The following is a 27,876-nucleotide window of genomic DNA, read 5'->3' as shown; positions in this document are numbered from 1 at the left end:
CCGCCACCGCAGCTGCCGCTCGCCTGCCTCCCCAAGCTTCCCCCTTCCTCAAAAAAACCTTCGATTTCCCCAGCTACCGCCGTGCTCTGCTCCGGCTGCGTCGGAACCGGCATCGGCGAGCCCGGAGGCACTGGATCCGGACCACCACCAACAACCTAAAGGGCGACGAGGCCGACAAGCCCGACGACGACAGGAGATGCAGCAAGCTAAACGCCGACGAGCCCAACGACGACGGCAAGCTAAAGGCCGTCGATTTGCGAGCCTGGAAGACGACGACGATAGCTCCACAAGGAATACGATCGCGGCGACGTCTTCTTTGTTGTTTCTCTGGTGGAAGACCCGTGCCTGCGACACCGCGGCTGGGCTGTCCACGGCACAAGTGGGTCGCGCCTGCTCACTTGGCAGCAGCGGTGGCGGCTACATGTTTTCTCCACTACTGCAGATCATCTCCAGGTCCTACTGCCTGGGTCTGAACCTCTCTTCTCTACTCTATGTTTACTGAATTTACTCCATGTTTACTGAATTTTCTCCACTACTCTATGTTTACTGAACCACTAGTTTCTGAACCACTTCACTGAATGTGAGATGTACCACTGAATTTCACTTCTGCTAGTACTCCAAGAAGACTATGCCAACGGCAACCAAGTGGGCTTTGTTGAGTTCGTGCAATGTTCCAATTGAGGGAGGAGGTGGTAGACTGTTTGCAGATGTGGTTGTCTTGATGAGATTCAGTTTGATCAGACCATCCCAATGTCACTTTGCAATTGTTCTGCTTCTTTTCTAAGCATGGAGCTGACAATTATCTGGGATGATTGCATTGCAACTGCCATTTCCTGTGGATAGCTTGTACGCCGACCCCGAGCGCAAGGTGACAATTCAATCATTAACCCGTTCTTTAGTACTGTTTCAGTGATGCCGCAATAGTATCAACAGTAATGAGAAAATGCATATGCTTATCTGATGATCAATCCACACACACAGTCTACTTCAGTGAGTGAAGAAAAGTTTGTGGTGTTCTTGGGTCTCACTGAATGACTGACGGTGAACTCATCTTTTCAGGCTTAGGATGTCTTGGGCCTGTACCATGGATTAGGCCGCACACTCTTCAGTCCAGCCAGTGTAAGCACCATCACTGCATATTTCCCTTCAGAATTCTGATCATGCAACTGTTCATTCAAAAGCCACTAAAATATTGATCCCTGCGTGCAATGAAGGCTAAAATATACTCAAGGCTCGACTCCATCAATTCAGTTAAACTTGGACATGACTACAACCCATTTAAACTTGGACTACAAATATTGGATGGATCCATTTAAATTGATAGAAAACTGAATATTCACTGTAGTCTCAGTTAACTGAATTTTCTGGAGCCATTTTCCTACTCACAAGTTGACAGAAAACTGTTTGAAACAAATTTGACAGTAGCAATAACCTATCTTTTCAATTGCTCCACTGCTCGTTTATTTACCGTATATCTGTTTGTTATGTAAGTCATTTTATTTAGTAAAGTATAGACAGTATTATTTCTTGCAAATTATTGTGTGACTATTCTGGAGATGGTCTTTAAGTGTTCCTATCTAGACTTCTTATTTTAGGCTTTTAGCTGATCCATTCCATGAGATATGCTAGATTTTAGCATCTGTATTGATGAACCTTTGATGAAACTAAAGAAAAACTGGAAGTGTCCTTGATAGCATTAAATGGACCTCTTAACTAAATAGAAGCGATTTCTTGTCATCCACTGTCCTTTTATTTCTTGTCATCCTCTTAACTAAATAGACCATATCATCTACTGATGATATGGGATTAGCAAAGGCCTTGCTTGCCTCATTAGTTGTTGTAGTTGTCAAGCAAAATTTTCAGTCCACTAACCCAAATTAGTTCAAATAACTAAAATTAATGCAAATCAATTCAAATCATTCAAATAAATCCAAATAACCCAAATTAATTCAAATAACCCAGATAATTCAATTAATCCAAATCACCCAGATAATTCCAATAAATTCCAACAAGGAGTTGATATACAAGGATTAGACAAGGTATACATAAGGACATGACATAAGGGCATCTTTGTCCCCTCTTGACACAAGATTACACAAGACATACATAAGGAGCACCTGACTACATGACATAAGGGCCTCTTTGCCCCCTTTTGACTACATTCTTTTCCTTTCTCTGGCCACTTCTTCCCTTCCCTTCCCTTTACTTTTCTTTATTTTCCCTTCTCTAGCTAATTCTTTCCTTTCATTTTCTTTTCCTATTGCAATTTCCATTTCTTCTATAAGGGCCCTAGTATCAACAACTACCCGACTGTCGCAATATACACCGGTTATTTCCATTCCAGCATTCTGAACGCGATCCTTGTGCAAGTGGGGCAACTTATATTGATTTCCTCCCTTGTCTTTCATAACTTCAAACATAACTGCTTCTAATGTGATAAAGCTTCTGTGCAACTTGTCGGGATCGTAGTTCTCGAATTCCTCTTCCACACCCTGTACCAGTTCCTGGATATTTGTAGGTGACCTGCAGTCAGTTAGAGACTGGAGAGAGTTATGGAAGCAGAGGTCCAAACAATTTAACTCAGGGCTATTTGGGGGCTGTTGTAGCAATCGGATGTCGAGATCAGTTTGTTCCACAGCTTCTCGGAAAGCTACATCATTGGGAAGGACATGAGGCTTTGCGTTATCCTGTTGGATGAATATTGTTGCTCCCTCATCATCGTCAGGCCACTTATCCTGAATTGCCGGGATAACCTTATTGATTAGATAATCTCTGCACACTGGCCTGGTTACTTTCACTGATGTCAACACTTATGTTCCCTTTTTTCCGTTCTGACTTGTCCGCTTCGCCTCAGTCTCTTCGACGAATGCCCAAATGCCGATCTTCCCATCGAATGTTAGCTCCCCCTCATTGTTATATCGAGGCCTGGCAACAGCTGTTAGGAACATTACCTTCCCAATGCTGTGAGTGTTTGACACGGTGCGCTTCGGTTCAGGTTCTCCTGGAAGTACATAGTAACTATTCTTCACTCTCGTCATGTCAAACCACTTCTCATCGATGTGAACCATATTCGTCATTGGTTTTAACATAGCCCGAGAAGTTGAGATCGAATTTTCATCGACCATGGACATACAAAATTTCAATCTCGCAAGCTTGTTCTCTAGCTTGAGGTGAGGCTTCACGGTGCTTGTGATGCGGTTGAGCTCATTCAACTGGAACCTCTTATGTAGGGTCGATCGGGCCACACCTAGAGACCGTGCCAGAGATCGAATTGTTCTTCTTTTATTCAGTGGGATTGTTGAGGTCCTCTCTAGATCTAGCTCCTTTCTCTTTCGGCCAGATCTTCCTGGCTTCTTGCTTGAGACATCTACTTCTTTGCCATCGGCAATTTGCTTTTTAGCCTCTTCCCAGATTCTTTCAACATATCGTACACTTATGTCTAACAGGTTTGAGACTAGCAGCTTGTTATCTGGTTGAACAGACCCATCTCTGAGCTCGATTACCAGCAAGGCAAAGTAAACACCATGCCTCTCCTTATCTGACAATTCTCTTCTCTTCTCTTGAAGTATCCAATTCATAACTTCATCCTCTTCCTCTTGAGCTTCATCCTCTTTCCCTTCATCTTCTTGAGGCATCCAATTCATATCTTCATCGTCTTCCTCTTGAGGCATCAAGTTCAAATCCATAGCTACATTCTCTGCCACTTGAGGTTCCTCCTTTTCAGGGATCCAATTCAAATTAATACCTTCATCGTCTTCCTCTTGAGGCATCAAGTTCAAATCAATGGTTTCATGTTCTTCCTCTTGAGGCATCAAGTTCAAATCCATATTCATGTGTTCCTGCCATCAATGACAAAAGATGAGTACACCATGGTACCATAACAAGAATATACACACACAAAAAGAGTATTCTAAGATCAACAACATCATTTTTCTTCAGATTTGCAACAACACATGTTTTCATAGTACTCCATAAATGATTCATTTCCATACATGCACTCCATGTTCCTAATAACCACCAGCAGCAGCTCTTGGTCAAGTACTCCTCATGTTCCTAATGAGGGGTACATGCAAACCAAGATAACCAACTTACAGTGAGAATCCCAACCTTGACCATGAATATCTCCTAAACTATAAGTCCAAATCAATTGATTCTTTTTGCATTATTCTTTTTATTTAATTTCCAAGTTTGGGTTTTATTTGACCTACCTAGATGTTCTAGATAGAGTTTTGTTATTTTTCTCTTTATTGAAAATCCTTTGAAAAATTATTTCCAGAGAGAAATAATTCAGGAGGTGAAGACCAGGAGTTTTGTGACCCTCCATTTAAAACAGGGCAAGCCACTTCATCCACTTGCTTGATGGCAATTGCAAGGCCATGGCTTCCAACTTGCAGATTCACGATTATTTTTGCCCTTTTATTGACTTGGCTTGTTATGCTTTTATTGTTTTCCTAAGTAGAGCTTGGTAGTGAGAAATAGACATCAGTAGGGTATTTTAAGAGTTAAACTTAATTGCCTTGGTTACTTTGGAGCTAGCATTCACTATGAAACTGGTATTTACTTTTGATAACATGAATCGTAATGAATAAAACAGTAGTGACAAGGAGACCCTTAGGGGTTGCTGGTATTGGTTCAATGGCAACAGTGCGAATGCTAAATGCTCATTTAGGCACCCAGTACGACCTCCTCTGTATTTATTTTGTTGACATAATATATGACCTCCACTGTTCTCTTTTCACTCAAAGCTAGTACTGCAGTTCTAGTCAGTTTAGTGCTTCAGTTAAACAGAGCAACATCATAAGCTATGGAAGTTTGTCTAATTGGCTTCTTCTTGTGGCTGGCGACAGTTGCTCTGCACAAAACCATACTACCCATTTACTCGAACACCCGAGCAGCTACGATTACAGTAATTAATAAGTGTGTGTACTTTCTTTTCAGCCGCTGGATGACTTGCTCGGAGCATCGGCGACTCCGCGGGCACCTCAACAAACTGCCCTTGTACCCAATGGCACCGCAAATCCAGTTGTCCCTTTGTCCCATGTTTGTCCAAAACCTGATGATGGTTTTAACCAGCTAACCGGGTGATACTGGACAATTTTGAAAGTTTTAACATGTTTCACATGTACGGAATGAGGCTACTGTTTTATGAATGCTGCTAGTGCTACAAACCTGAATTGACATCATCTGAATTTGCTAGTGCTACAAAGTTTTAACCTGGACTGATTTATGAATGCTGCTAGTGCTACAAACCTGAATTGGCATCAACTGAATTTGCTAGTGCTACAAAGTTTTAACCTGGACTGTTTTATGAATGCTGCTAGTGCTACAACAATTTGCATCCTCTGAATTTTACAGTTTCACTCTGAATTGGCATCATCTGAATTAGCATCATCTGATCTCTGAATTAATCATGCTCTATTTAATTTTCTGATCAGTAATAGTAAATCAACACTACTCTGACGAGTAAGTACTGTACCTTCTACAGAGTGCAGAGGAGTAGCAGCAATAGCAGCACGGGCAGGATCAGAGGAGAAGCAGCACGGGCAGGGTCAGAGGAGTTAGCAGCAGCACGGGCGGGGGAGAAGGAGCAGCAGCAGCAGCACGGGCAGATCTCCACCGGCGAGCTCCTGGTCCACCGGATTGTGGAGGCAAGTTCCCGCGACGCCAGTAGGGGATCGCGGCGGCGCACACGCGGGAGCTCCAGGAGGATGCGCGGGAGCACGAGGGTGGACGCACACGAGCTTGAGGAGGATGCGCGGGGGCTCCAAGAGGGAAGCGCGCGGCCTCGAGGAAGACGTGGCAGGAGATTCCGGCGAAGCCCGCATGCAGCGGGAGGAGACCACGGCGGCGCAGGTCTGGGCTGCGGCGGCAGAGGAGGTAATTGGGGAAGGCGGCGAGAGCAGGTACTTGGCTACGGAGGAGGAGCTCAGCTGGGCTCGCCGGCCCCTGGCGAATCACGCAGCTGGGCGGCGCCGGCCCCTGGCGATGGGCAGGCGACGGGCAGAGGAAGAAGACGGGGCGGAGGGACTTGTTTGAAACGCTTTTGAAACCACGAGGTTTTTTTGCAAAATTACCAATGAACTACGCCCACGACATGTTTTTCGGGACGGAGGGAGTAGTAGTTATCTAAACGCTCTTATATTTCTTTACGAAGGGAGTACCATATCCCACGATTGATTGTAAAAATACATGGAACTGAAATATTTGCATTCTGGTTTTGCTTGATTGTTCTGAAAACATCGAGACAGCTAGATGCAAAAGTAAAAGAAGCAGATAGCCAATGCCTGAAGTTTCTAAAATCTCGATCCTGCTGGCAAACACAAGCACCCTCAACTCCATCATGAAGAAAGTGAAGGGATGGTCGGAGACGAACTCATTGCTTGGTGTCTTCCCAGCACATTGTATGATCCAAATATGATCGTGGCCGCCTCAGTTCCTTCTTCGTCCACATTGACGACTGCTTGGTGCACCCTCTTTCTCAGGAATGTCGGCTGCCTGTCGTGGTCCTTGCACATTGGCACATGCTCGGCAGGTCGTCTGACTCTGGCAAGAACGGTAGCGTGAGCCCAAGCAGATGGAGGTCCCATTTCAAGTTTACCTTGAATTTGGGCAGCCCAACAGTTGGCGGCTGCCGTCTTGGGTGTGATGTGTGTTGTCCGCGTCAGATGAAGCCTCGCCGGCCGCAGCACCTTGAACCCGTTCATGGGTGCGCGTCATACATGAGCTTCCACATGACCTGTGCATCAAACGCGGCGGCATCCAGCCAGCGAACGTGCCCAACCTCATCCAATGTGTCTCGAACATACTGCACCACACCACTTGGCCTTGAAGTAGACTGCATGGACAAGCACGAGGTCGAGGTCGGTGTCGGCAGAGATGATGGAGCCGATGAGGTTGTTCTTGGCCATCCTCACCCAGCTCTTGATCTTCTCCGCTGTTTCTTCCTGCTTCATAAATTAGTTACAGTAAACCAAATCAGAGAAAAACTCATTTATAGACCATTTTCGTCAGATAAAGCAAGGGAGAGAGGTACTTCACAACCATATTCAGACAACAAAAGTGGATCAACAAAATGGAATCACAACAAAGTTGATGTCATCCTTTAATACAGTAGGTGCCATTTTTAATGAACCACCAATATAGGTGAACATTAGTTTTCAAATTGAGAAAAGGAGCGCTTGTCCTTGTTTTTGAACAAGAAACATAATAATTACCTGCTGTTTGAAGAATTTGTCCAAGTAGTTCTCTCGATGCTGCAACTATAATAGTAACACAAAAACATGCATTGGTAACTTGAGGGTTTTCTACTGTAGTTATGCTGGATATTTGTAGTAACACTGAGATCTATTCCTCAATTGACCTCTATATTTTCTTTGAAAGTTCAAACAAAGGGAGTAATATACAATACATAAAGAAGTGAGCTAAAACATCATCCTTCTGGAGAAATAATTTATAATCTCATGCAACTATCCTACAGGAACTGATGTTGCATACCTTTTCTGTATCACATGGACAGAGTTTTCACCAGTAATCCTTGCATGAACATTCATATTGTTTGAAGTGATGAAACCTATTATTGTCCCTCACAATTATCTCCCTATCAACAATACCAGATATAAACTTGAAAGCTCGGTGACAATCCACACATATTCTCAAGTTCTTTGTGATCCTTATAGGTACACCAGGCGGAATGTGAATGAGTCCATAGGCCAGGGCAAGCTTCTCACTATGTTGAAACACCTCTGATTCTTTCTCTTCTTCCTCAAGATCATAAAGTGAATATTGTGTGTCTGGCATGTACCCAGAAGCTTGCATTTGTTTTTTAAGCTTGGCCAGTAATGCCCGGATCTCGCTATTCATCTCATGTTTGGTGTCCTTGGCATGGAAAACATGCACACCATTTTTCCAAGTGATCCAGCTACACCCTGGGTCTTTCTTGATTCCGACATCTTTCATCTCCTTCCTCACATAAGTTGCTTCTGCCCACCTGGACAAGTTCAGAAGACACATAAAATCAACAGTATGAATTGTGTGTTAATGCATTGATTCTACGGCTAAATTAAGTTCCAAAGAATGTCATAATCTGGCAGATATCTCATGAAATGTTTAAAAAGGTATTAAAATATTGTTTTGTTATTTCCAAAACATAGTGCTTCGGTTAACATGAGAACGTTGCAGATGTCCACACCCAGCAACCGAACAGGGCCAGCTCTGTTATTTTAGTTGATGATGGCAGCTTGCAAGCTAGGAGGCGATGCTAGCGTTTTTTGGTTAGAGGCAGCAGTCTGCAGTGTATAGAGGCTGCCTCCAAGAGGAGATAGAGACAGAGAGAGCTTAGCGGCATGCATACACATCGTGGATGCTCGAATAGGCCAAGAGATAAGAAAAGATAGTTCAATGTGTTCTAGAGTTAATGCCATGAAGAATACATGCGATCTACTGACAAGTTACGACACTTCACACTGATATGTGGGATTGTTAATTTTGAGGCGAACTCTTTCAGGCATTGATATATGGCAGTATTTCCCAAAGGGTAAATATCACCACGAACCCGTAAGAGAAATTCAGTATGAGTAAGGTAGTTAATTTTACCTGCCAGCTGATGCAAGCATGTTTGAGAGCAGCACGTGATTGCCAGAGTCCTGAGGGTCAAGTTCAAACAACTTCTCAGCTGCAATCCTTCCCAGCTCTGTCTTCCCATGCATCTTGCATGCCCCAAGTAGTGCTCCCCAGAGAGAAATGGAAGGTCTCATTGGCATCCTCTGTATAATCTCATAAGCTCGCTCTTCCATTCCTGCACGCCCAAGCAAGTCAACCACGCAAGCATAGTGCTCAGTCCGTGGTTCTATCCCAAACCTCTCCCTCATTGTCTCAAACAGCTCATAGCCTTCCTTGGTCAAACCTCCTCTACTGCAGGCTGTGATCACATTTACAAGTGTGATGTAGTTAGGTGCTGTCTCTCCACTCGCTATCATATCACTGAACACTGCAAGTGCGTTTATAGCATCACCGATGTTAGCATGCCCTCCAATCATCGCATTCCATGTGACAAGATTCCGCTGTGGCATATCGACAAAGACATGGTGAGCATCTTCAACACCCCCGCACTTGCCATACATGTCAACCAATGCACTTGCAACAAAGATGTTTGCATCGATGCAAGAGCGAACAGCAACTGCATGCAGAGCACGCCCAAGGTCAAGGCCTAGCAGGCCTGCGCATGTAGTGAGCACGCTGGAGACCATGAAGTCAGTCGGCTCTTCCCCCGCCCTCCTCGCACCCAGGTACACAGCAAAAGCATCCTCCTCTGCCCCGTTCTGTGCATATGCAACAACCATGGAACACCATGATACACTGTTCCTGACTCTCATCGCATCAAACACCATCTTTGCCTTCTCCGCGCATCGGCACTTCCCATAGAAATCAAGCATCGCATTCGACACCGAGACATCCATGTCAAAACCGCACTTCACCACGAACCCATGGAATTGGGCCCCAGGCAACAGGAGCATCGCCCCGGCGCACGCGTTGAAGAACGCACAGACCGAGACGACATTCGGCATCCCACCAGCCTCCCGGAGCCCAAAGTAAGCTTGGACCGTCTCGAGGGGCCGGCCGGCGAGCACGGCGTTGGTCATCACCGCGTTCCACGCCACCACGTTTCTGTTAGGCATTTCCTCGAACAGGCGGCGGGCCAGGCCGAGGCGGCCGGTCTTGAAGTACATGTCCAGCGCGGCGCACGAGACGAAGGCGTCGGCGGGGAGGTAGCCGAACCTAATGGCGAGCGCGTGTATCTGCGGGCCGGCGGCGGAGCGAGGGGGCGCGGAGGCGGCGGCCTTGAACGCGGAGGGGAAGGTGAAGTCGTTGGGGCGGAGGCCGAGGCGGAGCATGGCGGCGAAGGCGGAGAGGGCGGGGAGCGGGCGCGCGTGCTGCGCGGCGCCGGAGATGAAGGCCGTGAATGACACGACGGTGGGGCTGGGGTCGGAGGCGAGGGCGGAGGCGGCGGCCGCGGGGAGGTCGAGCTTGGAATAGAGGTTGACAAGGTGCGCGCAGATGAAGGGCGGGATGCCCGGCGATAGCAGCCTGAGCGCGCGCGCGTGCGCGGCACGGCCGAGCCGTGGGGAGCGCGAGGCGATCGCGGCCTCCACAGCCGCCGCAAGGAGCTGGGGGTCCGCCGACATGGCCGCGCCCGCGCGCATTTGCTTGTTGATGAATTGGGCTTCTTTGCCCTCTTTTCAATAATCCTACACCTACGAGGGACTACGAAGAGACTGCGAGTGCGTAAACCTTCCTTTCCTAATTCTCTGCCCACCTGATTTTCAATGGGGGTGGTCCCTGCCTCCTCTTAACACCAGCAATCTATGTAAGGCTGGTCGTAATGGTAGTATCATAGTTAGTATCTTGCACGTCAAGTAGTCAATTTTAATGATGTGTCATAGCATTAAATGAAGAAAGAGAGGATGTAATATCATATCATGATACCGTATTATATTAAATGTTATGTTACTTTGTGTCATACATGACAATAAATAAAGTACTACATGATACTAATATATAATACTATGCATTAGGAATGTAGTATCATAGACTAGTATCATATGCATGATACTAGTATATGATACTTTCCATTACAACCAGCCTAATTAGTCTTACGTAATTAACGTAATAGGCCAGGTGGCATCTTTTTGTTGGGCGAAATTAGAGGAGGGAGGCCCACCCAGTTGAAATCAGGGGGTGGAGAGATTAGTTAGGAAGTTTACGTAAAGTGGGAACGTAAGTGTACGTAGGTGTAGCATTTTTGTCTAACACCAATCAAAATCTGCAACTGTCTGATCACATAACATTATGTTAAGTTCTTTCGTAAGTGTAGTATTACTCACATTTTTTCGCGCGCGGAGGGAGAGCTGTAAGAGCATCTACAACCAGACCCGCAGCAGCCCCGTACGCACGGTCGGGCTTGGTACAGTTTGTTGCCCTCAGCCAGGCCCTTGTGGAATAAAATCAACCTATTTAGTTACATGGGCTACATCTGTTTTCTGCCTCGTATAAAACTTGAAGCAGCTCCGAGCTTACATCCAGTAAAATGGCCGAATCAACTATTTTTCTTGAGCCAGGCTCGCTCGAGCCACGCGTGGGGAAGCACGGGAGGCGACGGGACGTCTCATAACTTCCCATGCTCTCTTCAGTCACCTTCCACGCCAGACGACGTGACGTCTCATAACTTCCCACGCTCTCTTCAGACACCTTCCACGCTAGTTCACACACACTCGCTTTCTCTTTCCTCATCGTCCCTTCGGTGTCTCCGATGCCAGAGCCACCGCCCCCCCCCCACTCCCATCATCACCGGTAGCAACCCCATCCGACATAGGTGGATTGCCGCCTCCCCCTCTCCCGGCCAGTATCTCGCAGCGGTTCTCCGGGTGTCGTCCCTTTTCTGCACCATGCTGCTGTTGGGGAACGCAGTAATTTCAAAAAAATTCCTACGCACACGCAAGATCATGGTGATGCATAGCAACGAGAGGGGAGAGTGTTGTCTACGTACCCACGCAGACCGACTACGAAAGCGTTGACGCAACATAGAGGAAGTAGTCGTACGTCTTCCCGATCCGACCGATCCAAGCACCGTTACTCCGGCACCTCCGAGTTCTTAGCACACGTACAGCTCGATGACGATCCCCGGGCTCCGATCCAGCAAAGCGTCGGGGAGGAATTTCGTCAGCACAACGGCGTGGTGATGATCTTGATGTTCTACCGTCGCAGGGCTTCGCCTAAGCACCGCTACAATATGATCGAGGTGGAATATGGTGGCAGGGGGCACCGCACACGGCTAAAGAACGATCTCAAGGATCAACTTGTGTATCTAGAGGTGCCCCCTGCCCCCGTATATAAAGGATCCAAGGGGGAGGGGGCGGCCGGCCAGGAGGAGGGCGCAGGAGGAGTCCTACTCCTACCGGGAGTAGGACTCCCCCCCCCCCCAATCCTAGTTGGAATAGGATTCCCCGAGGGGGAAAGAGAGAGAGGGGGGCCGGCCACCTCTCCTTGTCCTAATAGGACTAGGGGAGGGGGGAGGCGCGCGGCCCACCTTGGGCTGCCCCTTTCTCCTTTCCACTAAAGCCCACTAAGGCCCATATAGCTCCCGGGGGGTTCCGGTAACCTCCCGGTACTCCGGTAAAATCTCGATTTCACCCGGAACACTTCCGATATCCAAACATAGGCTTCCAATATATCAATCTTTATGTCTCGACCATTTCGAGACTCCTCATCATGTTCGTGATCACATCCGGGACTCCGAACTAACTTCGGTACATCAAAATGCATAAACTCATAATAACTGTCATCGTAACGTTAAGCGTGCGGACCCTACGGTTCGAGAACAATGCAAACATGACTGAGACACATCTCCGGTCAATAACCAATAGCGGGACCTGGATGCCCATATTGGCTCCTACATATTCTACGAAGATCTTTATCGGTCAGACTGCATAACAACATACGTTGTTCCCTTTGTCATCGGTATGTTACTTGCCCGAGATTCGATCGTCGGTATCCAATACCTAGTTCAATCTCGTTACCGGCAAGTCTCTTTACTCGTTCCGTAATACATCATCTCACAACTAACATATTAGTTGTAATGCTTGCAAGGCTTATGTGATGTGCATTACCAAGAGGGCCTAGAGATACCTCTCCGACAATCGGAGTGACAAATCCTAATCTCGAAATACGCCAACCCAACATGTACCTTTGGAGACACCTGTAGAGCTCCTTTATAATCACCCAGTTACGCTGTGACGTTTGGTAGCACACAAAGTGTTCCTCCGGCAAACGGGAGTTGCATAATCTCATAGTCATAGGAACATGTATAAGTCATGAAGAAAGCAATAGCAACATACTAAACGATCGGGTGCTAAGCTAATGGAATGGGTCATGTCAATCAGATCATTCATCTAATGATGTGATCCCGTTAATCAAATAACAACTCTTTTGTCCATGGTTAGGAAACATAACCATCTTTGATTAACAAGCTAGTCAAGTAGAGGCATACTAGTGACACTCTGTTTGTCTATGTATTCACACATGTATTATGTTTCCGGTTAATACAATTCTAGCATGAATAATAAACATTTATCATGATATAAGGAAATAAATAATAACTTTATTATTGCCTCTAGGGCATATTTCCTTCAGTCTCCCACTTGCACTAGAGTCAATAATCTAGATCACATCACCATGTGATTAACATCGATAGTTCACATCATCATGTGATTAACACCCATAGTTCACATCGCCATGTGACCAACACCTAAAGGGTTTACTAGATTCAGTAATCTAGTTCACATCGCTATGTGATTAACACCCAAAGAGTACTAAGGTGTGATCATGTTTTGCTTGTGAGAGAATCTTAGTCAACGGGTCTGCCATATTCAGATCCACATGTATTTTACAAATTTCTATGTCAACAATGCTCTGCATGGAGCTACTCTAGCTAATTGCTCCCACTTTCAATATGTATCTAGACCGAGACTTAGAGTCATCTAGATTAGTGTCAAAACTTGCATCGGCGTAACCTTTTACGACAAACCTTTTTGTCACGTCCATAATCGAGAAACATATCCTTATTTCACTAAGGATAATTCTGACCGTTGTCCAGTGATCTACTCCTAGATCACTATTGTACTCCCTTGTCAAATCAGTGCAGGGTATACAATAGATCTGGTATACAGCATGACATACTTTATAGAACCTATGGCCAAGGCATAGGGAATGACTTTCATTCTCTTTTTATCTTCTGCCGTGGTCGGGCTTTGAGTCTTACTCAACTTCACACCTTGTAATACAGGCAAGAACTCTTTCTTTGACTGCTCCATTTTGAACTACTTCAAAATCTTGTCAAGGTATGTACTCATTGAAAAAACTTATCAAGCGTCTTGATCTATCTCTATAGATCTTGGAGCTCAATATGTAAGCAGCTTCACCGAAGTCTTTCTTTGAAAAAAAATCCTTTCAAACACTCCTTTATGCTTTACAGAATAATTCTACATTATTTCCGATCAACAATATGTCATTCACATATACTTATCAGAAATGCTGTAGTGCTCCCACTCACTTTCTTGTAAATATAGGCTTCACCGCAAGTCTGTATAAAACTATATGCTTTGATCAACTCATCAAAGCGTATATTCCAACTCCGAGATGCTTGCACCAGTCCATAGATGGATCGCTGGAGCTTGCACATTTTGTTAGCACCTTTCGGATTGACAAAACCTTCTGGTTGCATCATATACAACTCTTCTTTAATAAATCCATTAAGGAATGCAGTTTTGTTTATCCATTTGCCAGATTTCATAAAATGCGGCAATTACTAACATGATTCGGACAGACTCAAACATAGATACGAGTGAGAAGCTCTCATCATAGTCAACACCTTGAACTTGTCGAAAACCTTTTGCGACAATTCTAGCTTTGTAGATAGTAACACTACTATCAGCGTCCGTCTTCCTCTTGAAGATCCATTTATTCTCAATTGCTTGCCGATCATCGGGCAAGTCAACCAAAGTCCAAACTTTTTTCTCATACATGGATCATATCTCAGATTTCATGGCCTCTAACCATTTCGCGGAATCTGGGCTCATCATCGCTTCCTCATAGTTCGTAGGTTCGTCATGGTCAAGTAACATGACCTCCAGAACAGGATTACCGTACCACTCTGGTGCGGATCTCACTCTGGTTTACCTACGAGATTCGGTAGTAACTTGATCTGAAGTTACATGATCATCATCATTAACTTCCTCACTAATTGGTGTAGTAGTCACAAGAACAGATTTTTGTGATGAACTACTTTCCAATAAGGGAGAAGGTACAATTACCTTATCAAGTTTTCTACTTTCTTCCCACTCACTTCTTTCGAGAGAAACTCCTTCTCTAGAAAGTTTCCGAATTTAGCAACAAAAGTCTTGCCTTCGGATCTGTGATAGAAGGTGTATCCAATAGTTTCCTTTGGATATCCTATGAAGACACATTTCTCCGATTTGGGTTTGAGCTTATCAGGTTGAAACTTTTTCACATAAGCATTGCAACCTCAAACTTTAAGAAACGACAGCTTAGGTTTCTTGCCAAACCATAGTTCATACGGTGTCGTCTCAACGGATTTAGATGGTGCCCTATTTAACGTGAATGCAGCTGTCTCTAATGCATAACCCCAAAACGATAGTGGTAGATCTGTAAGATACATCATAGATCGCACCATATCTAATAAAGTACGGTTATGACATTTGGACACACCATTACATTGTGGTGTTCCAGGTGGCGTGAGTAGTGAAACTATTTCACATTGTTTTTAACTGAAGGCCAAACTCGTAACTCAAATACTCTTCTCTACGATCAGATCGTAGAAACTTTATTTTCTTGTTACGATGATTTTTCACTTCACTCTGAAATTCTTTGAACTTTTCAAATGTTTCAGACTTATATTTCATCAAGTAGATATACTCATATCTGCTCAAATCATCTGTGAAGATCAGAAAATAATGATACCTGTCGCGAGCCTCAATATTCACAAGACCACATACATCAGTATGTATGATTTCCAACAAATCTGTTGCTCGCTCCATTGTTCCAAAGAACGGAGTCTTAGTCATCTTGCCCATGAGGCATGGTTCGCAAGCATCAACTGATTCATAATCAAGTGATTCCAAAAGTCCATCAGCATGGTGTTTCTTCATGCGCTTTACACCAATATGACCTAAACGGCAGTGCCACAAATAAGTTGCACTATCATTATTAACTTTGCATCTTTTGGTTTCAATATTATGATTATGTGTATCACTACGATCGAGATCCAACGAACTATTTTCATTGGGTGTGTAACCATATAAGGTTTTATTCATGTAAACAGAACAACAATTTATTCTCTTACTTAAATGAATAACCGTATTACAATAAACATGATCAAATCATATTCATGCTGAACGCAAACACCAAATAACACTTATTTAGGTTCAACACTAATCCTGAAATTATAGGGAGTGTGCGATGATGATCATATCAATCTTGGAACCACTTCCAACACACATCGTCACTTCACCCTTAACTAGTCTCTGTTTATTCTGCAACTCCCGTTTCGAGTTACTAATCTTAGCAACTGAACTAGTATCAAATACTGAGGGGTTTCTATAAACACTAGTAAAGTACACATCAATAAGATGTATATCAAATATACTTATGTTCACTTTGCCATCCTTCTCATCCGCCAATCACTTGGGGTAGTTCCGCTTCTAGTGACCAGTCCCTTTGCAGTAGAAGCACTTAGTCTCAGGCTTAGGACCGGACTTGGGCTTCTTCACTTGAGCAGCAACTTGCTTGCCGTTCTTCTTGAAGTTCCCCTTGTTCCCTTTGCCCTTTTCTTGAAACTAGTGGTCTTGTTAACCATCAACACTTGATGTTTTTCTTGATTTCTACCTTCGTCGATTTCAGCATCACGAAGAGCTTGGGAATTACTTTTGTCATCCCTTGCATATTATAGTTCATCACGAAGTTCTACTAACTTGGTGATGGTGACTAGAGAATTCTGTCAATCACTATTTTATCTGGAAGATTAACTCCCACTTGATTCAAGCGATTGTAGTACCCAGACAATCTGAGCACATGCTCACTAGTTGAGCGATTCTCCACCATCTTTTAGCTATAGAACTTGTTGGAGACTTCACATCTCTCAACTCGGGTATTTGCTTGAAATATTAACTTCAACTCCTGGAACATCTCATATGGTCCATGACGTTCAAAACGTCTTTGAAGTCCCGATTCTAAGCTGTTAAGCATGGTGCACTAAACTATCAAGTAGTCATCATATTGAGCTAGCCAAACGTTCATAACGTCTGCATCTGCTCCTGCAATAGGCCCGTCACCTAGCGGTGCATCAAGGACATAATTCTTCTGTGCAGCAATGAGGATAAACCTCAGATCACGGATCCAATCCGCATTATTGCTACTAACATCTTTCAACACAATTTTCTCTAGGAACATATCAAAATAAACATATGAAAGCAACAATGCGAGCTATTGATCCACAACATAGATATGCTAGTACTACCAGGACTAAGTTCATGATAAATTAAAGTTCAATTAATCATATTACTTAAGAACTCCCACTTAGATAGACATCCCTCTAATCTTCTAAGTGATCACGTGATCCAAATCAACTAAACCATAACCGATCATCACGTGAAATGGATTAGTCTTCAATGGTGAACATCATTATGTTGATCATATCTACTATATGATTCACGCTCGACCTTTCGGTCTCCGTGTTCCGAGGCCATATCTGTATATGCTTGGCTCGTCAAGTATAACCTGAGTATTCCGCGTGTGCAACTGTTTTGCACCCGTTGTATTTGAACGTAGAGCCTATCACACCCGATCATCACGTGGTGTCTCAGCACGAAGAACTTTCGCAATGGTGCATACTCAGGGAGAACACTTCTTGATAATTTAGTGAGAGATCATCTTATAATGCTACCGTCAATCAAAGCAAGATAAGATGCATAAAAGATAAACATCACATGCAATCAATATAAGTGATATGATATGGCCATCATCATCTTGTGCCTGTGATCTCCATCTCTGAAGCACCGTCATGATCACCATCGTCACCGGCGTGACACCTTGATCTCCATCGTAGCATCATTGTCGTCTCGCCAATCTTATGCTTCTACGACTATCACTACCGCTTAGTAATAAAGTAAAGCATTACATCGCGATTGCATTGCATACAATAAAGTGACAACCATATGGCTCCTGCCAGTTGCCGATAACTCGGTTACAAAACATGATCATCTCATATAATAAAATTTAGCATCATGTCTTGGCCATATCACATCACAACATGCCCTGCAAAAACAAGTTAGACATCCTCTACTTTGTTGTTGCAAGTTTTACGTGGCTGCTACGGGCTTAAGCAAGAACCAATCTCACCTACGCATCAAAACCACAACGATAGTTTGTCAATTTGACTCCGTTTTAACCTTCGCAAGGACCGGGCGTAGCCACACTTGGTTCAACTAAAGTCGGAGAGACAGTCGTCCGCAAGCCACCTATGTGCAAAGCACGTCGGGGGAACCAGTCTCGCATAAGCGTACGTGTAATGTTGGTCCGGGTCGTCTCATCCAAAAATACCGCCGAACCAAAGTATGACATGTTAGTAAGCAGTATGACTTATATCGCCCACAACTAACTTGTGTTCTACTCGTGCATATAACATCAACATATAAAACCTAGGCTCGGATGCCACTGTTGGGGAACGCAGTAATTTCAAAAAAATTCCTACGCACACGCAAGATCATGGTGATGCATAGCAACGATAGGGGAGAGTGTTGTCTACGTACCCACGCAGACCGACTGCGGAAGCGTTGACGCAACATAGAGGAAGTAGTCGTACGTCTTCCCGATCCGACCGATCCAAGCACCCTTACTCCGGCACCTCCGAGTTCTTAGCACACGTACAGCTCGATGACGATCCCCGGGCTCCGATCCAGCAAAGCGTCGGGGAGGAGTTCCGTCAGCACGACGGTGTGGTGACGATCTTGATGTTCTACCGTCGCAGGGCTTCGCCTAAGCACCGCTACAATATGATCGAGGTGGAATATGGTGGCAGGGGGCACCGCACACGGCTAAGGAACGATCTCAAGGATCAACTTGTGTATCTAGAGGTGCCCCCTGCCCCCGTATATAAAGGATCCAAGGGGGAGGGGGCGGCCGGCCAGGAGGAGGGCGCAGGAGGAGTCCTACTCCTACCAGGAGTAGGACTCCCCCCCCAATCCTAGTTGGAATAGGATTCCCCGAGGGGGAAAGAGAGAGAGGGGGGCCGACCACCTCTCCTTGTCCTAATAGGACTAGGGGAGGGGGGAGGCGCGCGGCCCACCTTGGGCTGCCCCTTTCTCCTTTCCACTAAAGCCCACTAAGGCCCATATAGCTCCCGGGGGGTTCCGGTAACCTCCCGGTACTCCGGTAAAATCTCGATTTCACCCGGAACACTTCCGATATCCAAACATAGGCTTCCAATATATCAATCTTTATGTCTCGACCATTTCGAGACTCCTCATCATGTCCGTGATCACATCCGGGACTCCGAACTAACTTCGGTACATCAAAATGCATAAACTCATAATAACTGTCATCGTAACGTTAAGCGTGCGGACCCTACGGTTCGAGAACAATGCAGACATGACTGAGACACATCTCCGGTCAATAACCAATAGCGGGACCTGGATGCCCATATTGGCTCCTACATATTCTACGAAGATCTTTATCGGTCAGACCGCATAACAACATACGTTGTTCCCTTTGTCATCGGTATGTTACTTGCCCGGGATTCGATCGTCGGTATCCAATACCTAGTTCAATCTCGTTACCGGCAATTCTCTTTACTCATTCCGTAATACATCATCTCACAACTAACATATTAGTTGTATTGCTTGCAAGGCTTATGTGATGTGCATTACCGAGAGGGCCCAGAGATACCTCTCCGACAATCCGAGTGACAAATCCTAATCTCGAAATACGCCAACCCAACATGTACCTTTGGAGACACCTGTAGAGCTCCTTTATAATCACCCAGTTACGTTGTGACGTTTGGTAGCACACAAAGTGTTCCTCCGGCAAACGGGAGTTGCATAATCTCATAGTCATAGGAACATGTATAAGTCATGAAGAAAGCAATAGCAACATACTAAACGATCGGGTGCTAAGCTAATGGAATGGGTCATGTCAATCAGATCATTCATCTAATGATGTGATCCCGTTAATCAAATAACAACTCTTTTGTCCGTGGTTAGCAAACATAACCATCTTTGATTAACAAGCTAGTCAAGTAGAGGCATACTAGTGACACTCTGTTTGTCTATATATTCACACATGTATTATGTTTCCGGTTAATACAATTCTAGCATGAATAATAAACATTTATCATGATATAAGGAAATAAATAATAACTTTATTATTGCCTCTAGGGCATATTTCCTTCAGCTGCTGCCACAACGGACCAATGCAACATCAACGTCGCGCACTCCGGCTCCGCCACCGGTGTCGGGCCTCCTCATCTTGGGCTCAACAACGGCGGGGTTACAAACCCCACCGCCTGCGACTTTGGCAGGCTCGGCTTATGGGGGTATGTTTACCCCCATTCGAGAGTTTTCTCCCATGCGTCTGGTGCAAGGGGGAGCTTGAGGATAGCACGCTCATCCTCCAGACGGCGCGTGACGAGGACCACAGTCGCGGCCCTCGCAATGGTCGGCTGACATATTTTTGGGCTTTTGGTTGGAGTAGTTTGGATAGAAAGCAATGAGGTTACTAGCGATCAAAGGGTCAATAGTTGGAATAGAATCCCTTGAAATCAACACAAGGAGTGGGAGCTCTCTCCCAGAAAAATGTATACGACTTGTGTTTGCTTCGAGAGACACTGATGGAGTGGGTGGGGGTATATAGGCTGGACAAACAATCTGACTGTTACACACACTTTTGCACACATCAGTGAATCCGAGAGTGGAATGACCTAGAGGCGACAGTTGGATTTCTTGGTCACACCATGGAAAATTGATCAGTGGCTCTAAGAAGTGTTGACCTAAGCATTTTACACGCTTCGGTGTCACGGAGTGAAACCATTCGGAAACTAAGAACGTAGAAGGTTATAGAATGTTTGCACATGTGCTTCGGTGGGTCCGGATGGGTTTCTCGGTGCGATCGATGCAACTAGGGTTTAGGAAAATGGCTATATCTGTGTGATTCAGTGACTCTGATAGAAATCAATTCGGTGTGTCGGAGTTGCATTTAGGGTTTGATATAGTGGGAACTTGTGAAGTAGCTAATGTCTTTGGAGTTTGATCTCTAAGCACTTTGAACAATGAACTCATCTTCTCAACCTCATCCCCTTTTGATAGTATTGACATATCTATGGACTTAATGTGATCTTTGATCACTTAAATACAAAACGAAGAGTCTTGAGGCTTGATCCAACACTTGTCTTTAGCTCTAGAGGGGTTCACCCTCACTTCCCATGTTGTACTTAAAATGAACAATTCCTGAAATATACTCAAATAAAATATTAGTTCAAAGCCATGTATGTTGGAATGAATTTCCAAAACCACCAAAGAGATTAGGAGCACTTTCACACGGCGGTAGGGTGTGCGGGCCCGTGGTGTCTTTGGGGGAGGTGCAGTGCTGGTTGGGGGCGCCGTTAGGTGGCGCAGTGAGGTGGTGGCGGTCTCTCTTCTCCTCGGTTCGAGCCAGTTGCACGCGCCCCCGTCCCCCATAGATCAGCACCCCCTTATTTTGCTCTTGTATTACAGATTTTCGGTAATTCCTCTCCTCCATTAAATCACGTAATTTTAGAGAAAAAATACATTAGCATTGAACTACAATGTGCAAAATATCAATAATTAAAAGGAAGTTATAATAAGAAATAGTGATGCAAAATAGACGTATCAACCCCTCACTATCACTCACTCCACAACCCCCCTCCAAAAATCATAGCCATTTCCCACCACAACGCTTTCGTCCGCCGTCCCATCGCGAAAGATGACGTCGAGAGGAGCTTCTTAGGCCCCGGGTGATGTGGTACCTCGAAGGGTGCCACTCCGAGGTGTCGTCGCTCTGCCACGATGAAAAATCCGATAGCGGGAGCTCATGCTTCAATTCGCGGCAACATGAAGCTAAGTTGTCCCCGCGTGCCGCCCCGAGCAATGCACCTTGCTGCCGCACGTCGTCGGGCCCATCCTCCTGTATTGCACCCTCTGCCGTGAAGGAGGAGCTTGCCTCCTCCTCCGACGACATCGATTAGCACAAGGTGGTGGAGTCATTGTAGTCGGACACCCCACCACCCGGGGCACCAAAAACCATTGAGGAACAAGAGCAGCTTCTGACGGGCTTTGGGAATCCCTCCTCGATGTGCTTCCGAAACAGGCGCCATCTGTCAGGACCCCGACTCGATGTCACATCGATCTAGCCGGTAACACCTCATATCACTTTGCGGCCTCACGCACGGTATCCCCACGGGTGTCGCCTTACCTTTGCCCGGGACCGTTTGCGCCTTTTGGCTCACGTATATGATAGTGTCGCTAGCATCCATATGATAAAGAGCCCGGGCTGACATGACTAGTCGTAAACCCAAAGTGGCACAGACTTACAGGGACAGGCATCCATGACCCAGCTTCGAACGTGTCGGTCATCAGCAAGTGGGTCCGGGCTGTAGCACTGGGCTAGCAGGACTCCGGTAAACCGGGCTGTAGCGGGCTAACAGGACTCCGGTACTCAAAGCGTGACATTTCCCCGAAGGGACAGACACAGGAACGAAGAAGGACACATGCCGGCCAGCCTAAGTGTTCCAGAGCAGTAGCAAGCTACCATGGCTCAGCGGTAACACTAGGAGACATTTCCCGGTAAGAGAGGCTACTAAAGATAAACGACTAGATAGTCAGATCCCACACATACCAAGCATTTCAATCATACACACAATATGCTCGATATGTGCAAATACAACGAAGCATCATAACATGACTCTACGACACAAGTACTTTATTTAAGGCTCAGAGAGCCATACATAACATATACAAAGGTACGGGTCACACGACCCAACATTCAAGTCATACAGTCATACCAACCAGCAGCGGAAGTAACTTGTCTGAGTACAGACAACTAGTAAAATAAAAGAGGCTTGGAAAGCCTAGCTATACTACATGGTCCTTCACAAGCTCAGGGTCACCACCTGGGTCTTTAGCCTACTCGTTGATGTCAACGTCTACATAGAACCCATCAGAAGGGGTTGCAGTGTCTTCTGTAAAAACGTAAATTATAGCAACATGAGTACAAAGGTACTCAGCAAGACTTACATCAGATCCTACATACATGCATAGTATCAAGAAGGGTTGGTGGAGTTATTGCAGCAAGCCAGCTTTGACTCTTGGCTAGGCTATCCTACGATACTCCAACTTGAAATGGTTTTGCGCACACGAGTCCACTACTCACCACTTCAATACACTACCGAGGATCCACCTCCGTCTTCCTACGGAAGAGCCATCCTCGGCACTCACACTTATCTTGAGGCTTTTAACAGTTTCCATTTACTTGTCTATGAACTGTATAGGCAACCAAGTAGTCCTTTACCGCGGACGCGGCTATTCGAATAGATCATGTTAACCCTGCAGGGGTGTACTTCTTCATACACGCTCTCACCACTTACCGTCGTTTACACGACATGTACTCGGCAACCTTCAAGCGGAAGCCCAACGTGGGTGTCGGCCACGACCTACCTAATCACCTAAGCCGCCAGTCCAGGTTTATCGCCTATCCAGGTTCCATCCGCAGGGAGTCTGGCCGAGGTTTCCCATACGGCCCCGAACGATGTGAACAGGGTTCCCGAGATACCTAACGGGTATTCGGTACACAGTGCCACGTACCTACCGCATCACAGCCCACCCCTACGGTCAGCGCTGTCCACGGCCTCCAGTAGGCTACAAACACCAGAAACTACTTGCAACTCCTGGACGGAGAACTAGGGTGAATAAGAAGCCGAGAGGGTCCATTGGTTTCGGGCCCAATGCATGGTAGTAGCTGATTCTTAAATCACACATACAGATCTCAGTGCTTAAGGTCGGCTTCAATGAAACAACCCACCATGTACTCCTACATGGCCTCTCATCGATACCTTTACCAAATCGTGTTCACCACACCACTCTCATTACCGACATAAACATTTCACTCTAGCCCATCACCCAGATGAACCAGACCTGACACGACTCTAAGCATAGCAGGCATAGCAAGGTAGAAACAACACATACATATGGCTCAAACAACTCCTACACATGCTAGTGGGTTTCATCTAGTTACTGTGGCAATGACAGGTCATGCAGAGGAAATGGGTTCAACTACCGTAGCACACAGCAGTTTGAAACGCGTTGTCTTAATGCAGTAAAAGAGAGCAGGAGCGAGAACATGGGATTGTATCGATATGATCAAATGGTTGGTTGCTTGCCTGATGGTTCGATGCACTGATACGGTTCTTCGTTAGGGTAATCACGGTACTCCTCGGAGGCAGAACCTGTCGCAAAGGACACCGATACACAACCATCTTCAAACAATGTGCAACAATATGATGCATGCATGAAACATGGCAATATGAGTGTGTTGGGCTAATGCAACTAAAACCAGAAGGGTTTGAGCAAATTTGAATCAAGGATTCAAATTTCAAATTCAAATATGGCCTTTTAAGGTGCTTTTCCTTGTTCTGCTTAAAACATCAATTTAACTTGTTTGATCATGCATGAAAATAGTACAGATGGATAGATTGGATTTTTCTGATCATTTTTCATATATAATTTGTCCAATTTGGAGTTACAGAATAAAAGTTATGAATTTTTGAAGTTTAAATAATATTCTGGAATTTCCTGATTTAAATTAAATCCAGAAAACCAATTACTGCGTCAGCCTGACGTCAGTGTGACGTCAGCAGGTCAACGGAACAGGTCTGGGTCAAACCTGACAGTGGGTCCCGCATGTCAGGGTGATTATACGCTGTCAGGACCCCGACTCGATGTCACATCGATCTAGCCGGTAACACCTCATATCACTTTGCGGCCTCACGCACGGTATCCTCACGGGTGTCGCCTTACCTTTGCCCGGGACCGTTTGCGCCTTTTGGCTCACGTATATGATAGTGTCGCTAGCATCCATATGATAAAGAGCCCGGGCTGACATGACTAGTCGTAAACCCAAAGTGGCACAGACTTACAGGGATAGGCATCCATGACCCAGCTTCGAACGTGTCGGTCATCAGCAAGTGGGTCCGGGCTGTAGCACTGGGCTAGCAGGACTCCGGTAAACCGGGCTGTAGCGGGCTAACAGGACTCCGGTACTCAAAGCGTGACATTTCCCCGAAGGGACAGACACAGGAACGAAGAAGGACACATGCCGGCCAGCCTAGGTGTTCCAGAGCAGTAGCAAGCTACCATGGCTCAGCGGTAACACTAGGAGACATTTCCCGGTAAGAGAGGCTACTAAAGATAAACAACTAGATAGTCAGATCCCACACATACCAAGCATTTCAATCATACACACAATATGCTCGATATGTGCAAATACAACGAAGCATCACAACATGACTCTACGACACAAGTACTTTATTTAAGGCTCAGAGAGCCATACATAACATACACAAAGGTACGGGTCTCACGACCCAACATACAAGTCATACAGTCATACAAACCAGCAGCGGAAGTAACTTGTCTGAGTACAGACAACTAATAAAATAAAAGAGGCTTGGGAAGCCTAACTATACTACAAGGCCCTTCACAAGCTCAGGGTCACCACCTGGGTCTTTTAGCCTACTCGTTGATGTCAACGTCTACATAGAACCCATCAGAAGGGGTTGCAGCGTCTTCTGTAAAAATGTAAATTATAGCAACATGAGTACAAAGGTACTCAGCAAGACTTACATCAGATCCTACATACATGCTTAGTATCAAGAAGGGTTGGTGGAGTTATTGCAGCAAGCCAGCTTTGACTCTTGGCTAGACTATCCTACGAGACTCCAACTTGAAATGGTTTTGCGCACACGAGTCCACTACTCACCAATTCAATACACTACCGAGGATCCGCCTCCGTCTCCCTGCGGAAGAGCCATCCTCGGCACTCACACTTATCTTGAGGCTTTTAACAGTTTCCATTTACTTGTCTATGAACTGTATAAGCAACCAAGTAGTCCTTTACCGCGGACGCGGCTATTCGAATAGATCATGTTAACCCTGCAGGGGTGTACTTCTTCATACACGCTCTCACCACTTACCGTCGTTTACACGACATGTACTCGGCAACCTTCAAGCGGAAGACCAATGTGGGTGTCGGCCACGACCTACCTAATCACCTAAGCCTCCAGTCCAGGTTTATCGCCTATCCAGGTTCCATCCGCAGGGAGTCCGGCCGAGGTTTCCCATACGGCCCCGAACGATGTGAACAGGGTTCCCGAGATACCTAACGGGTATTCGGTACACCCGGCCACGTACCTACCGCATCACAGCCCACCCCTACGGTCAGCGCTGTCCACGGCCTCCAGTAGGCTACAAACACCAGAAACTACTTGCAACTCCTGGACGGAGAACTAGGGTGAATAAGAAGCCGAGAGGGTCCATTGGTTTCGGGCCCAATGCATGGTAGTAGCTGATTCTTAAATCACACATACAGATCTCAGTGCTTAAGGTCGGCTTCAATGAAACAACCCACCATGTACTCCTACATGGCCTCTCATCGATACCTTTACCAAATCGTGTTCACCACACCACTCTCATTACCGACATAATCATTTCACTCTAGCCCATCACCCAGATGGACCAGACCTGACACGACTCTAAGCATAGCAGGCATAGCAAGGTAGGAACAACACATACATATGGCTCAATCAACTCCTACACATGCTAGTGGGTTTCATCTAGTTACTGTGGCAATGACAGGTCATGCAGAGGAAATGGGTTCAACTACCGTAGCACACAGCAGTTTGAAACGCGTTGTCTTAATGCAGTAAAAGAGAGCAGGAGCGAGAACATGGGATTGTATCGATATGATCAAATGGTTGGTTGCTTGCCTGATGGTTCGATGCACTGATACGGTTCTTCGTTAGGGTAATCACGGTACTCCTCGGAGGCAGAACCTGTCGCAAAGGACACCGATACACAACTATCACCAAACAATGTGCAACAATATGATGCATGCATGAAACATAGCAATATGAGTGTGTTGGGCTAATGCAACTAAGACCAGAAGGGTTTGAGCAAATTTGAATCAAAGATTCAAATTTCAAACTCAAACATGGCCTTTTAAAGTGTTTTTCCTTGTTCTGCTTGAAACATCAATTTAACTTGTTTGATCATGCATGAAAATAGTACAGATGGATAGATTGGATTTTTCTGATCATTTTTCATATATAATTTGTCCAATTTGGAGTTACAGAATAAAAGTTATGAATTTTTGAAGTTTAAATAATATTCTGGAATTTCCTGATTTAATTTAAATCCAGAAATATAAATATTGCGCCAGCATGACGTCAGCATGACGTCAGTGGTCAACTGCGGCTGGCTGAGGTCAAACCTGACGTGTGGGGTCCACACTTCAGTGACAGGGGGGGTTAAACAGGGTTAATTTAATCCTAATTAGGGGTTAGTGGCGCTGGGGCCCACTGTCAGTGTCAGAGGGGTTAATTAAATGGTGATTAGCACTAATCTGTCCATCTGGCCGACGGGGCCCACGCGTCAGTGACCCTGGGGGGGTCAAACCCCAGGTCAAACAGGTCAAACCCACCGGCGACATGACGCCGGCGGGGCCCGAGACGGCGGCGCGACGCGGAAACGCGCTACAGGGCACAGGCGAGGCCGTGCTTGGGCTCGTTGGAGAGCCCTTGCTCCCGCGCGTCGAACGGTGGTGGTGGCCGTGCCTGAGGTGGCCTGTACCGTCGACGGCGAGCTCGTGAGCGGCGGCCGGAGTTCGGGTGCGGTCGGAATCGGCGTTGCAGGGCGTTTGGGGAGGCGTTGGTGCGTGCTGCGTGCTCCTAGTGAGGTGTGGAGCACGATGGTGTGCTCGGTTGGGCGCTACGGTGCCTGTGGCCACGACGGCGACGAGGCACGGCGGCGGCGAGCTTCGGAGCTCAAGGGGGCGGCAGCTACAGGAGGCTAGGGACGACGGGGCAAGGGGGAATCGAATCAGTGGCTCACTGCGGAGCTGCAGGGATGGTTAGCGGGCTCGGGGACGGCCGGAGTGCAGCGAATCGACGGCGATGACCTCCGGTGGCCGAGGAGGGGAACGGCGACGTAGGCGGCGATGCAGGGCTTCCGGAGACCCGTGGATCGG

At 46.1% G+C, this 27,876-nt stretch overlaps 2 protein-coding genes and 1 long non-coding RNA gene across 5 annotated transcripts; 2 read left to right on the top strand and 1 right to left on the bottom strand.

The window, feature by feature from the left end:
* Positions 1–349: 349 nt before the first annotated feature.
* LOC119319473 lies at positions 350–4,395 on the top strand. 2 transcript variants are annotated; one of them, XR_005154491.1, is made up of 4 exons: positions 350–467; positions 614–868; positions 1,060–1,119; positions 4,277–4,395. It is a non-coding gene; the product is annotated as an uncharacterized LOC119319473 (long non-coding RNA). The 2 variants fall into 2 exon arrangements; XR_005154490.1 differs by lacking the exon at positions 350–467 and having other exon boundaries at positions 484–868.
* Positions 4,396–4,946: 551 nt separating this feature from the next.
* On the top strand, positions 4,947–6,082 carry LOC119316225 (glycine-rich RNA-binding protein 1-like). The gene is made up of 2 exons (XM_037590538.1): positions 4,947–5,122; positions 5,486–6,082. The coding sequence occupies exons 1-2, from the start codon at positions 5,112–5,114 to the stop codon at positions 6,045–6,047; spliced, it is 573 nt and encodes a 190-aa protein (XP_037446435.1). The 5' UTR covers positions 4,947–5,111; the 3' UTR covers positions 6,048–6,082.
* Positions 6,083–6,190: 108 nt separating this feature from the next.
* On the bottom strand, positions 6,191–10,198 carry LOC119316224 (pentatricopeptide repeat-containing protein At4g14850-like). 2 transcript variants are annotated; one of them, XM_037590537.1, is made up of 3 exons: positions 8,593–10,198; positions 7,495–7,987; positions 6,191–6,947 (listed from the first exon to the last, which is right to left on the bottom strand). In XM_037590537.1, the coding sequence occupies exons 1-2, from the start codon at positions 10,179–10,181 to the stop codon at positions 7,522–7,524; spliced, it is 2,055 nt and encodes a 684-aa protein (XP_037446434.1). In that variant the 5' UTR covers positions 10,182–10,198; the 3' UTR covers positions 6,191–6,947; positions 7,495–7,521. The 2 variants fall into 2 exon arrangements, with proteins under 2 accessions (XP_037446434.1, XP_037446433.1); XM_037590536.1 differs by having other exon boundaries at positions 6,191–6,944.
* Positions 10,199–27,876: the final 17,678 nt, after the last annotated feature.

This window comes from Triticum dicoccoides, chromosome 6A (genome assembly GCF_002162155.2).
Source record: "Triticum dicoccoides isolate Atlit2015 ecotype Zavitan chromosome 6A, WEW_v2.0, whole genome shotgun sequence".
Classification (NCBI taxonomy): Eukaryota; Viridiplantae; Streptophyta; class Magnoliopsida; order Poales; family Poaceae; genus Triticum; species Triticum dicoccoides.
This window is presented reverse-complemented; position numbering and strand designations above follow the sequence as displayed.

Bases quoted from the DNA above. Each gene is read 5' to 3' on its own strand.
- LOC119316224 (XM_037590537.1), bottom strand. From the start codon at position 10,181: ATGTCGGCGGACCCCCAGCTCCTTGCGGCGGCTGTGGAGGCCGCGATC. The intron at 7,988-8,592 runs GTAAAATTAACT...GAACTTGTCCAG, and splicing joins ATGCTTGCATCAGCTGGCAG to GTGGGCAGAAGCAACTTATG.